General features: G+C 32.1%; 1 protein-coding gene across 2 annotated transcripts; it reads right to left on the bottom strand.

Moving 5' to 3' along the window:
* Positions 1-9,970: 9,970 nt before the first annotated feature.
* On the bottom strand, positions 9,971-14,900 carry LOC143083798 (uncharacterized). 2 transcript variants are annotated; one of them, XM_076260160.1, is made up of 6 exons: positions 14,802-14,900; positions 13,213-13,270; positions 12,507-12,724; positions 11,851-11,992; positions 10,810-10,976; positions 9,971-10,246 (listed from the first exon to the last, which is right to left on the bottom strand). In XM_076260160.1, exons 1-6 carry the CDS (start codon positions 14,824-14,826, stop codon positions 9,999-10,001), a joined length of 858 nt encoding a protein of 285 aa, XP_076116275.1. In that variant the 5' UTR covers positions 14,827-14,900; the 3' UTR covers positions 9,971-9,998. The 2 variants fall into 2 exon arrangements, with proteins under 2 accessions (XP_076116275.1, XP_076116274.1); XM_076260159.1 differs by having other exon boundaries at positions 10,810-10,979.
* Between the last annotated feature and the right edge of the window lie 50 nt (positions 14,901-14,950).

Here is a 14,950-nt window from a genome sequence, read left to right on the forward strand (position 1 = left end):
CAGTTTTAAATGGTTCTGGTTTGTAATAAATTGATATGAATTTGGTCTTGCTGTTTAACAGTTAACACGTTCAACGAAAATATCATTTGTAAGAATTGTAAACGTAAATAATTCATAGCGACAAAAAAATATCCCTCAAACACAAAATGCCACTTACAGCTAAGGATGCAACGCGTTCCTGTTGAGTAATTTGCAACTGATGACATGTTATACTATAACCAAATTACAATCCGTAAGATACAATAATATTATATAGCTACGCATAAGAAAGCCTTTTGGGTGGATTGAGAGTTAGGTAAATAATTTCGTTCACTACTTGAAATGAAACATTGAAACATTTATCATGAATCGGACATGAATTAGAGAAAACAAGCCATCTTATGTGCAAACAATCTTTTAACCTTTGTTAAGTTATACAGTATATATATATAGACAGTATTGTCCTTATCTGTGATGAATAATTCACCAACCTATAGAGGTAGTCAAATAAAGAGACACCAACCTATGGAGGTAGTCAAATAAAGAGACACCAACCTATAGAGGTAGTCAAATAAAGAGACACCAACCTATATAGGTAGTCAAATAAAGAGACACCAACCTATAGAGGTAGTCAAATAAAAGAGACACCAACCTATAGATGTAGTCAAATAAAGAGACACCGACCTATAGAGGTAGTCAAATAAAGAGACACCAACCTATAGAGGTAGTCAAATAAAGAGACACCAACATATAGAGGTAGTCAAATAAAGAGACACCAACCTATAGAGGTAGTCAAATAAAGAAAAAGTACACCTGTACAGTATCAATACTATACAATTATAGCATTCATCAAAAGTTAATATCAAAAATTATTAAAGGTTTATTTTCCAGGATCTAACAGGTTATTTTATAATCATTATTATCATTATTATAAAAAATACTATAATCTGGTATTCTGCTGTCTTCTCATTGCTTGGAATATAAAAAAAAATGGTTTTGTCAAGAAAGATTGCTAAAGTTATAATTATAAGATGGTTTTAGCTATAACGATAATCTTCCAAGTGAAATATTTAACCATCAAGTGTACGGACTGTAGTAAAGACGTATATGTAATGAAATTGGGTGTTAGCATGATATTCCAGCGGAGGACAAAAATATCACATATGCAAAGAAAATGTAGCAGACGAATTTCACTATCTTTTTTTTTTGGGGGGGGGGGGGGGGGTTGAAAGGATTTTTGGTCGTAGACGTAAAGCGCGTTTGGCGTAAATATAAATTTTCAATCCTGGTATCTATGATGCATCTACACACAATTATTTTCATTGTCTTTCTACTAAATACTATGGTATCTATTCAAATTATTTGAATATGGCATAAAAAAAAACCCATTAAACACCTCGTCTTAGCAATAGGAACATTAAAAATGATATTGTTCCGGAGAAACGCTTACAGGCGCTGCATTAATCTTCAGCTAGGAAAGAACTTATAATGGAGTATTATTAATAGTTTCAATGTTTCCAATCACGAAAGACAAGCATAACTCTGACGTCATTTTCACAGACGCGTGTAGACGAAATAGTGCTCTTTTTATATTTTAGATTAATAATGACAATATTCCTTATAATCGTTATAAGTACACGTTTACATATGAAAGCCTAAAAGAAGAATTTGAATCCAACGATTTTTTTCTGCTACATGATCGATTATTCTGTGATATAGTATTTGTAAATATTAAGAACGTGCAAGAACAAGGTAATAATTATCAAGTTCCATTGTATAACATAAAACATGTAGGATACGGTATTATTATTAACAGTACTATGCTTATAAAAAAATATATGTCGACAAGCTGTTGTTGAAAATAGCACATTCTTTTGAACAAAGTTTTAAAATAGAAGAAGAGCAAACTTACTAAGCCTTTTTCGGCTTAGTAAGTTAGATTTTACGTATCAAATCTTTATTAGGTCTTTCCACTTTTCGTGGAAAGACCTTTTGTTTTTCTTCTGATTATTTTTATGCCCCACCTACGATATTAGAGGGGCATTATGTTTTCTGGTCTATGCCTCCGTTCGTCCGTCCGGTTAAAGTTTTTGGTCGAGGTAGTTTTTGATGAAGCTGAAGTCTAATCAACTTGAAACTTAATACACATGTTCCCCATGATATGATCTTTCTAATTTTAATGCCAAATTATAGTTTTGACCCCAATTTCATGGTCCACTGAACATAGAAAATGATAGTACAAAGTTCAGATTTAAGTTTTTGGTCAAGGTAGTTTTTTGATGAAGTTAAAGTTACATCAACTTGAAACTTAGTACACATGTTCCCTATGATATGATCTTTCTAATTTTAATTCCAAATTAAAGTTTTGACCCCAATTTCACGGTCCACTGAACATAGAAAATGATAGTGGGAGTGGGGCATCCGTGTACTATGGATAAAGGCAACAGTAGTATACCGCTGTTCAAAACTCATAAATCCATGGACAAAAAACAAAATCGGGATAACAAACCAAAACCGAGGGAAACGCATTAAATATAAGAGGAGAACAACGACATAACACTAAAATTTAACACACATAGACAAAATCCCACGAGAATAACAAATATAACATATATATATAACATCAAAACCAAATACATGAATTTGGGATAGACAAGTACCGTGACACGTCTTATCGCAATGTGAATTTACACTCAAAAATAAGAGAAAACAAACGACACAACGTTATAATGTAATACACACAGAAACGAACTATAATATAACAATGACCATATTCCTGACTTGGTACAGGGCATTTTTAAAGGAAAAAATGGTGGGTTGAACCTGGTTTTGTGGCATGCCAAACCTCGCACTTTTATGGCCATATGAAATATAACATCAAAATGACAACACAGGACTACAATATAAATAAATTGGAGAACACAATTGACAAAGAATCACACGAACAACAGCCAACAAAAGGCAACAAGTTCAAATTTTTTTATACGCCAGAAGTGTATTTTGTCCACACAAGACCTATGTGTGACGCACAGATACAAAAGTTTGAAAGCCGAAACGAGTACAAAGTTGAACAGCATCGAGGACCAAAAGATCAAAAAGGTTGTGCCAAAAACGGCAAGGGTTTTCTGTTAAGTTACCAGAAAATCCCTATAATTTAGAGTAATTTATACTTTTGCAAACAGTAAATTTAATAAAATGAATATACAAAAGATGTACATGATAAAGCTGAAGTATTAACTAATTACAGGAAACAACTGAAATACATTTACATAACCAGACATTTGAAACACAAAAGTAGACACATCCGAATACGTTTAAACCTCTACGCCAAGTGACGTCCTATTTGAAACTGAAAAATGACGAAAAAATGACGTCATTTGAATTAGTAAAACAGAGCATCAAAAAATGAAAAATGACGTCGCATAAGAATGAATAAGATAGAATTAGGATTAATTTAAGATTATATATTTGAACTAAATACTGATATTGCATTTAATAACAAAGCACATTTTAATTCTTATTAATATAAAACTGAGGTAGCAATTAACTATATTATAAAACTATGTCAGGTTTGTTATGAATCTAACTTCAAACGTAAAATATCGTACTGATTACTTTGAACGAAATCAAATCTGATAAATGAAGGCGGTGATTAATTTTCTTTACCATAACACATAAATATAATAGAAATGGACACATTCTTGTTTTTTTTTTCTTCTGCCGTCTGAGATGCTTTTTTGTCTTACAACATATCAAATGCATTTTTTGGCCAATGATGTTGTACAATAATGGGGGTTTCAAAACTCACCCTGTGTGATCGAAAACTTATTCTTATAGGAGTTATCTCCCCGCGTCCCCTTTTTCTTGTTATCGTATCTCTAAAACCGTAAAAGATTTTAGCCAACAGTTTTCACCTAATTGTTCGTCTACTCTTGAGAATGATTTGGTTTATTTGACTTGAGTGATCTGAAGACATCTGAAAATCCAAGGTTTTGTGGAATACTACTGGACATTTGAAATTTATCTGCACTGAAGAGTGCACCGATAAAAAAAAAACAGAAATGTTATTCAAGACAGAAACATTTAATGACATAAGTAACAGATTTTAAATCAATAATGTGTAGATCCATATTACCCTCTTGAGAAAATTTAAAGAAAAAAATAACGAAAATAAATGGTAACGTTTATTCACGTAAATTGCACTGTTTCAAATTCAGCGTCGATATGTTTGTTAAGATAGGCAGCTGCACACGTTTTGAAAAAAAGGAATTTTTGTTGTATTGTGGAATTGTTTTTGTTTTTATTGATTTCCGTTTTAAACCGTATCTGGACCTGCAGTTGATTGAAGACAACTCATCTCCTTGTTTTTTATATTATAACTCAATAGAATTTAAGCTACACTAATAAGCAACCAATCAGATCTCAAGAATAATTTCAAAAAGGGGAGTCTATCGACAGAAACTAATGGCTCTACTCCGTGATTAGTAGCAACTATTTATATTCATAAATCGAACTTGCGTTATAGATAGTGAGCGGTTGCTAGATTTATGAATTGATTATTAAATTACATGTATGTTTCATAATAAGTAGGTTAATATGTGATTGACTAATATTAAGCTCGCGTCATTCTGAAATCAACCTTCATTTCAAAATGAAATATATCTTTCGTGATATCTTTCAGTTTCCCCAATAAACTGAACAGGTAAAAAAAAAAACTTGAAAGACATTTTAATTTTATTGACCGAGCCAAAAAATGTATTTATAAGTATTGAATGCTTCTTTTGGTATATTGGGTTGTCAAAGTGTTGACCGTGCGCACATTTTTAAAATGAAGCGCTTCTACACTTCATACAAAATGTGTTTTGTTCAACGCTTTTACACCCCAATAATTTTACAAAAAGAAGCATTTAATTCTTAAATCAAAATCAAAAAGGGATTTTGTATATATATTCAAAAAAATCACAATCAATATTTGTCATGTCAGAAATAAGTTATCTTACTATTGCCTTTGTGCTGTTATGATTCCACAAATCTATCTTAAAAGAATTTCCTGCGACAAAATCGAGAAATACATTAAGACATTAAGGGTCAGCTCTCTCATGTTGAACTTTGGTACTGATGTCAGTTAAAGTTTTTAAAGCGGCTCTACGTTACTTTGAGGTTGTTAATTTAGCTGGCATCAAACGTTCAATATAGTTCAAATAAACTGTTTAAAATACTGAATAATGTTACAGCTGGATTTACTTATGTATTTTAGTATCGGCATTGGTTGATAAGACAGACTGGTCATGAGTAACTCTGTATAATGTTGGGAGTTTAACTATTAAAATAATATAACTTCTCAGTAATCTATTCTGGATGTTTGAAAAAAAAACCATGATACAATCACCAGACGAGTTTGAAATGATGTATTTCTTTCTTTTTAGGGGTAACATAGAACAACCTATAGAAACACCTAGTAAACGAGATTGTGCGGGATTTCCATGTATGTATACACATCTTTCAGCAAAAGCAGGAAGGGCATCGTTATATAGAAAATTGGCAAGACTTATAGACGACTGTATATCTGATTTAAACTGTAATCCAGGTTGGTATATATTTAAACCTATATGAAAATCAAAGAAAATTAACACAATGTTAATATGCATACATCTTCTGTACAGAACTATTTGGAAATACGAGACGTAAGCAACATCACACACTATTATACTAGTCATACTTCTATCAGTCAAAAGTTGAATTAGCATTTAACAAATTATCTAGAATCATCCAAATGACAAATTAAACTAACTAAAACTAAATTTACGTTTTTCGTATACCCTCTATCTCGTCTTGTCCAGCTACAAATGTTTGAAATAACGAGAAAATGGAATATTCGAAAACAAAAGGTATGTAAGTCGTTTGGTTAGGCTGAAAGACAACGCCATTCCAGTTAAGACTTTATAGTTATATTCATAAATTGCTTTATGTGTGTTATAAATGTATAGATCGTTATAGGTTCAGTGAATCGCGCCTCTTACAAACATTTTAAAAGCTATATTACGAAATGGAAAAACCTTGAAATTTGGAACACATCTTAACGTTTTAACTTCAAGGTTTTTCCAGTAATTCAAAAGAATTTCTAGGCACTTCCAGGTATACACAAACTAACCTTGCTTTGAACGCCTCTACATACATGACATATGTCTACATATAATCTGATATATTTAAATAAACTCAATAAAGATACCATGATTAAAATTTGTGTAACCCTGTTGCACAAGCCGTCCACAAAAGACTCATCGGTGAAACTCGAAATAGAATAAAGTTAAAACGGCCAAATAAAGTACAAAGTTGAAGAGCATTGAAGGTTTTGCCAATTAAAGCTAAGGTTATCATTCCTGGAATACAATCCTCAGTATATGAATCATGCCCATATAAATGATAGTTCATGTCAATACTGAAGTACTTGGCTGTTTGTCTACTAACACTGGTATCAAAGTGATAACCGTAATCGGAATTACGACTATCCCAAGTGACTAAGGAGTTGACTACACCTGGAATATTTTTTTGAGTTAATTGTAATAATCAGATTTACTTGTCTGACAACACTCATATCATGCAGTTACTCATGTTTTCGGGATTAGCATTAAATGTAGTATACAAAGGGTTTTTAATTATTCATTTCTTAGTTAGAAGCAGTACGTAATTATACTGAAAACTTAAGTTTGCAAATCAGACAAGTACAGCTGACCTGGGCTAATTTTTGCTTTCATGTTTATGTGATATTTGTTTATTTGCCTATGAATATAACGTTAACATTTATCTATGGTGTGCGTATCTTTGTTATCTTGTAGCACTTAAGTGTCCCAATAATAGAACATGCAAAGTTTAATACTTTTGACTTTGTATTTTCAGGAAGAAGGAAAAGATCTATAACCAGTGCTTTAGAATTACTGACAGTCAGCCAACAAAGTTAACAAGAAATTCACCGATAAGGCTCACATATCATTCTGTTGTTCAGTTTTTGTTCAAATTTATTTATTCATTAAAGAATGGAAGGGTAATAATTTATGTAAATCAATACTGAATTTGATTTAATGCGGGTGAGAGAGTGTAGTAGATTTTTATTAAGTCAGGTTATTATATATTTTGTTCACTGTTTAAACTGGCTTATATCTTTTCCTTTAATATTCGAACCGCATTCATATTAAATGCTTTAATATTCTTATCTATTTCATGATTTTTTTTTTGTTCTTTCGTTTTATAAAAGAATATTATATCTATTAAAAACTGTAAATGATATTCTGTAGTGTTCCTCTTTCATATAATCATGATGGGAGTCATGTCCCCTGCCGGTGATGTTTTATTACATGGATGTATTGGTTAATAATATTTTAATATCATTTTATCTTATTTCATTGTATTTTTTTAAGTTACATGCTTGATTATTTTGATTATAAATATAGAAACGTTCTACAATTTTACATGATGTCATATGCCTTCGAATTGAATTGAAATACTAAAATGTTTGCCACTGGACGTTAAAAAACAAAAATGAACAAATTGATAATTGAATACATATTTTACAGATACTTGAGACTATGACTAGTTTTGGTTAAAAAAAAATATAGGAAACCCATCTCAAGTCTGCCTAGGAATGTCCTCTAATTTTTCTTTTTTTTTTATGTTTGCAATTGGTTTTTGTTGGATTTTAGTTTTCAGGAGAGAGTTGATTAAACAAAAATGTTTAAAAATTATGGTATTTTGACTGTCTTAAATCAATTCATGATTTTATCTTGAATTATTCATAGAGTGTCAAATCCTGAAAACGCACATTGAACAATGAAATAGAGGATTTTCGTGGTTTTTTTAATTGGCCTGCTTGTAAGTAGAATACGCCCATTTGTAGCTTTCGGTTGCTAATACTCTTTGGTCAGGTTGTTGACTCAATGACACATTCCCCAATTTCATTCTCAATTTTATACTGAAATACTCCCCAACGTTTATTTTTAATGAGGTACGTATACATGATTAACTGATATATAATTTGGAAAATAATGTCGGTTAAAGTTTGTTTTGTTCTACTAATGCTGTATGTAAAATTGAGAAAGGAAATGGGGAATGTTCAAAGCGACAACAACCCGACCATAGAGCAGACAACAGCCGAAGGCCACCTACATTGTTATAAATGTTGCCCTGAATGTGAAGTTTTAGCTTTCCTAGCAATGTTTGATTTCATTTTTATTTATCATGTCAATTAGTGTATGAACATATATGATCGTTTTAAAAATAACGTTTAGTTTTATTAACATTCTCATGAAAGCTAGCAATAAATGGTTTGTCGAATGTCTTTCAAATACGTCTATTGCTTTTCTAACGCCTGTTAATTGTCCTGTTCATTAATTTGTCTCAAACTAATGCCTAATTTTCCAATACATTGATGACTTTAAATGGTCTGTTTTTCTTTCCATATATATTAAGTATTAAAACTCCTATGCTGTAGAAGAGGGACATTACATTGTCGTGTGTGCGTCCTTCTGTTAGTGCTTCCGATACGTGTTTTAAGATGTTTGACGGTAGTTGATCGAGAACTTGATACTACATTAATTTTAAACTTAATACACGTATGTATTGAATGTGTAAATTTAATTTTTTATTAATTTGGTATAGCTTTATCATTACCAACAATTAATTGTTATTTTAAAAAAGTGTTGTTTAACAACATGAAAGATCGAAAAACAACTTTTATCAGATAATTTCTATTTAGCAGTCACTGCCTTACCGTCATACTATTGACGTCTAGCCATTTTCTTACTTCCGACTAAATACAGGCTTAAAACGTAACGGAAGAAATGAAAATATAGAATAAAAACTAAAGTACCAAAGTGTTGATATTATAAGAAACACGCACGTTCAAAACACAGAAAAAATGCAACATTCCAGACAATTGTATACCTAAAATAAATGATGTTAACGATAGATGTCAGTATTTTCCCCCCTACAATATGTCAAAAAAGTCACTTAGGAAATCTTATTAAAGATGGATCAACTATGCATTTGGTAAGAAAATATCTGAACATGCGTGTCCTGCATACACCATGATTGTGAATGATCAATTTGATTAATGGCTGTTTGTTTAACATCCACTGACAATGAAAAGAAAATAAAACTTTATATAAGGGTGCAGTACTTATTTGGAATGTTTAAACCCAATAAATTGAAAGCCAACGATGCATAAATACACGATCAATAAATACAAGATATTGACAAATAGTCCATTCATATTTACGTCGAGAAACTCTCATACCATACATTGTTTATATATTACATTGAATAATACGAGAATGGAATTAGTTTGACTTACAAATTCATATATCGACTCTATATCTAAATTTAAGAAAAATAATTTAAAAAATGACGACCTTGAAAGCCCTCGAACAGACGGTTTTCCCGGAGTAACTATCTTCTCTATCAACCTCTCAGCTAATTGTCATTTATATGCTATGCCGTCAACATTTTATGGGAACGTCTGTGAGGGTAATGGCCAGTAACAGAGGTCAAATAACAATAAGTGTTTAACATAATTAGTTGGTTATGGATTATCCGTTTCACAGATGACAACGGATATATTTCAATTGTCGTAACTGCAATCCCATCCCCTTTTCTCTGAATGTTTTCTACCGAATTAGAATAATCCCCGGGTTTATTTCAAAATGAGCAAAACGACGGTTGCCACAAGTGCAGATGGATCTGCCTACCATTCCTTACAGAGATCACCCCCAGTTTTGTTGGGGTTGGGGTTGCTAACCTTTAGTTTTTTATTTGTGTTTTGTGTTCGTCTGTTGGTCTTTTCTTTATTGTAATGGCGTCGCAGTTTATGTTCGATTGATGAGTTTGAATGTTCCTTTTGTATCTTTCGCCTCTATTTTACATAATTAACACTCTCCATGTTAATTTTACTTAAACGTTAAATAATTGATACTAATAGGGCTTTAATGAAAATAAGATATTGTCTTACAAGTTGTTTATATTGACATTCACACAACATAATAATTGACAGTTCCACCAGGCATTGTTGTTTGTAGGTAACACATTTTTGTTCCATTGAAGACCGTGTTAAATGTCTTAGCATCGTTGTCAGTCACTTCAAAGTTAACAATCCTGTTGTCATGGATTGTACTCGTAACAACAATGTATTCTGACTGTATTGTACCTGTCCGACGTACCAGTGCATTCAAAGAGGAACTAATGATCTCTTGAGAGTTTGAGACAGTTATATCAAAATCTACAGAAAAAATTCAAATCTTCAATTTCCTGGGTTTTATTTTTCTTAAATCGCTATACTAGTAATAAAAACAACAGCATATTTGTCATTAATGTGACTGAAAAACGTATACCTATCAAGATAATTTACTCACATTAATAAGAATTCAGAGGTACCTATGGTTGTTACTTTATCATTTTATAAATCGTTTCCCACAATGTTTTAGACAATTGATCTGACCAGATGCGAAGAATAGATTTAGAAGTTTAAGAGTTTGATAATATTTCAATCAGTGTTCTGTATAATTTTATGATTTATCAATTTGTTTTAAAAATGTAGAAATGATAATGATAACAAATATCGAAAATATGATACCAATAACAGGTGTTTATATCGAGGTTTCGGTAGATCAAAAGGAACGGTACTATATGAATCAACAGTGTTTTGAGTTTAATGTTGAAAACATTCAGGGGTAATGTTCCTGATATTGGCTCTTAAGTAATACAGAAAAGCACATTATTGAGATGAAGAAAATTCCGCTCAATACTGTCAGCTCAGCACTATTAGTTGACTACATTTCATACCTCTTACGTGACCACCGGTAACTGTCCAGGGAACATCTCCTTTACAGAGAAAAAACATTGCGTTATACCACACTCGGCTTCCCGTCATTAAAGCGGATTTGATATCATCAAATGAATGCAACTGTTGTGGTTGTGATGTTTCGTCTGCAAAAAATCTCAGAACGTTGCTGCTGAAACAGAATTTTCATAGGCAATAACAAGTCAGACATCATAATGCATTTTAACCATTGGCTACGGAAAATACCAATCTGGAATTCTAGGATGAATTTGCGCGAGTTACAGTTACGAAACGTGCGTCTGGTGTAAGTACAAAATTTAATCCTGGTATCTATCATGAGTTTATTTAGATACATGTTCACCGATTTAACCCAAATTTCATTCTTGATTTAAAAAGTCCGAAAAATAATAAAAAAATAACAAACAAAAAAAACAACAATTAACAATGCATAGACTCATTAAAATGTATTAGCATTTGTGCGTAATTCAGATTTAGACGCCATAATAATATTATTCACCGAGGCTGCAGATAGTCACATAAATATAAAAATAAATATAATATAGACAGACATGCACGTGCATCGTTTTACCTGTAAAAGAATATTTTTTGTGGGCCGTCTCAGTCAAGAAAATTGTTATTTCAGGTGCCTCCCCGATTTAACTTTTCAATGTTGACATTCTTTTGTTTTATTGTTTGTTGTTTTTTACTGTGACCAGTTTTGCTATTCTGGATAACGGATCAATATCCATGTTCGTAGATGCCTTAAAATGCCACTCAGGTACAGGTAAATGGTTATACTATGATGCACCGACTAAATGTTAAGTTCAGCTTTAGTTGATTTAAGTATGTTTCCGATTACTATACATACTTAAAAGGGCACATAGGAAAATTCAATCACCGTTGGAATAACAAAAGCTAAATTTGCATGTTCGGTGTGTTAATCATTGCAAATGCATTATCATTGTCATTTAGCAATCTCTGATTCATTAGATCTTGCTTTAAGACTAAAAAGACTTATATGTACAAATACACTTTGTTCTTACTTTTTTGTATTGTTTCCAAATGCGCAAGCAAAGGACCAAGATGAGATAACTTCAGATTTGTCTGGTGTCAGAACTGATACCATCCAGTATGCTTCGTCTGTTTGTGTTAAGAAAGCTTGCCGAAGAATGGTTACCAGACCTCCTGCAATAAAAGTATCATTGGTTGTATATAATGTATTTGCAATGTGTGCTGTATTTTATTGATGATGAAAATATGCAATTAATTTGATTGTTTATACTTTAACAAAAAAAGTAGTCATTTAACTAGCAATAAAGAAAACACTTACATTAACTAACGATGACCAAACGAGATCAAAAGGTAAATAAACTCATCATAGATACCAGGACTAAATTTAATATATACGCCAGACGCGCGTTTCGTCTACAAAAGACTCATCAGTGACGCTCGAATCCAAAAAAGTTAAAATGGCCAAATAGAGTACGAAGTTGAAGAGCATAGAATTGTTTTCAGGTTTCGCATGTACCATTCATGTTTGTGGTAAATAAGGAAAACAAGGTTCAATCAATATTTTTGTTATTTCTGTATAATTAAAAAAAACGCCACTGTATAGTATGCTGCTTAACTGTTGATAGTTTGACTGCCAATAACAATTTGAGTTTTGTATTCCAATTCTAGCAATACGAGCTTAAGGTACCTGTGGAGTTTCTTTCAAATTTTGACATTGAGAATTGCGCTGTCAAAACATTGTCTTCAGTGTATTGGAAGTAGAAGTCAACTGTTCCACCAAAGGGTTCGTGAAATTCTCCAGGCAAAGACGACGGGTCATTACAGTCTGTTTCCGACACATAAAATGATATTCTGTAGCCACCAGCCATATGCATCATGACGTCTTGGAAACCAAACAGTTCAACCCTTAAATATATCATAAGTATTTATATTGTCACAAGAATACTAAGTATCCTTGCTAAACAGCCAAGGCAATTCGATAATCAACCGACAACAATCCTTATAGAAGATACTACACGTATAAGTCCAGTATACCAGTATACCCTATTTTGCCAATTTTACCTGAATTTTATGTCTGTTTTGTTCACGCATCGTTGTATTGTAAATATGACGGAACTTGTGACTGTAATACAAAGTAGAGGTTTAGCGTATAAAACAAGGTTAAATCCATCATTTTCTACATTTGAAAATGCCTGTACCAAGTCAGGAGTATGACAGTTGTTGTCCATTCGTTTGATGTGTTTTATCTATGCCAAGTTCTTCGAATCGATGTAAATGCTAAAAGTGAGTATTTGGTTTTAAAATTATATAAAAAGAATCTTTGCTGCGGGAGAATATTAATACACAACACTCTCAATACTATGAAATGTAACTGTATAATTAATTGTACTCACGTAGCGTTAGTGTTCTGCATTTTTGACATCCTGTCGCCATAAATAATGTAAAAGCAACCTATATGATAAACAATTTGTCTGTGTCATTTAAGACATCTAAAACACTTCGTTAAAGTATTTCTTAAAAAGAAGTGTTATATGTTAAAAACTCATCTAAGATACCAGGTTTAGTTTGATAGGCCACACACGCAATATGTCTATAGAGGACTCACCAATGGTGCTCGAGTCAAAACAAATAACAAGTCCAATCAAATACAAAGTAAATCTTCCCTTTGTTGTATGAGAAACTGCAAAAATTACTTAAATCAAAAAAATAAAATGACATATGAAAAACTTAACGCCTTGTAGAAGAACGATGACCGTGGTAAAAGACGACAGACGTTTTTCATGTGTCGCTTCAATCGAATGTTGTCAGGCTATACTTTAACGCGACACAATTATCGATAGAAATTAATGTTCATGTGACCCTTAATTTAACCTATAAGCTATATATCGGTTACGCATGTATAAGTCGTGGTCGGCCCATAAAAGAAAAAGAATGTCAACATTGCCTGATACACAAAAAAATCACTTTTACACAGGTAAAAATGATGATCAGCTTATCATCTAACCTATAACATAAATTAAAAAGTCCAATTGCACGAGGTCACTGTTCATTTATATTCATTTTTATAGTAGGTAATATAACCGTCGGCAGTCTTCAGAAATTACCTCGATCGATGTTTAATTAGATTGCGTCTAGACAAGCATACAGACAAAAGCCCGAGAAATATCGTCGAGTACTTGCATTGCTAATTGTTTATTTCAGAATTCTTGTAATTTTGATATACGTTTTAGTAATTCATAAATCAGCTATGAGAATTTGAGTCAAATCGATCAAAAATGAATTTGACAGATAATACCCCTGTAAATTTCTGATTTTACATCAATAAAAACCTACCAGACAACGAAGTTAACGCAAGTGACCGGATTTAGAAAGCTAATAATAACTTCATTGTCAATGTTATAAGCTGATATCCTTTCACTGTTAACTGCTTAGAAAAGAGGGATGAAAGGTACCAGAGGGACAATGAAACTCATGGATAGAAAATAAACTGACAATTCCAGGGCTAAACAGGAAAAAGACAAACAGACAAACAATAGTACACAAGACACGAGCTTATAAAACTAAAGACTAAGCAACACCAAAACTGGAGTGATCTCAGGTTTTCCGGGAGGGATTCTTGTCCACATTGGGTACCTATCGTGTTGCTCATGTTACTACAACCCCGGTAAATAGTCAATTTAGTAGATCACATTCGTTGAAATGTAGTTACGACATTAGGAAAATATCCGATATCATCTGTGAACGGATATTCCGTAACGGTGAAACAAACTTGTGATGGCGTCCGTAAAACGTACGAAGGGGGGATGAACTTCACCATTTGAAATTTCTGAAACATTTGATTATACTTAATGATTAAACTTTGTAAAAATAGTTATTACTTGGATCATAATTTATATATTAATCCTCATTTCGTATTTTTAAGTTTAATTGTATTTTTTTTCATATACAAATTATTTTAACTTGTGAATAAAGTTTGACTCACATATTGCACACACTGTCCTGAACATTTTCCACTTTCAGTTTTAATGTATCAGAAGATAAGACATGATCACACTGATAAGGTTATTGTCCATAAGATAAATTCAGCTGTCCTTAAAGTAACATTAAGACAAAAACAATTAGTAGCAGATT

This window comes from Mytilus galloprovincialis, chromosome 7 (assembly GCF_965363235.1).
Source record: "Mytilus galloprovincialis chromosome 7, xbMytGall1.hap1.1, whole genome shotgun sequence".
Lineage (NCBI taxonomy): Eukaryota > Metazoa > Mollusca > Bivalvia > Mytilida > Mytilidae > Mytilus > Mytilus galloprovincialis.

Coding starts and splice junctions, on each gene's coding strand:
- LOC143083798 (XM_076260159.1), bottom strand. CDS start 14,826: ATGTTCAGGACAGTGTGTGCAATAT. Junction 11,993..12,506: donor ATTTGAAAGAAACTCCACAG/GTACCTTAAGCT, acceptor CTTTTATTGCAG/GAGGTCTGGTAACCATTCTT. Junction 10,980..11,850: donor TTTGGAAACAATACAAAAAA/GTAAGAACAAAG, acceptor ATTCTGTTTCAG/CAGCAACGTTCTGAGATTTT.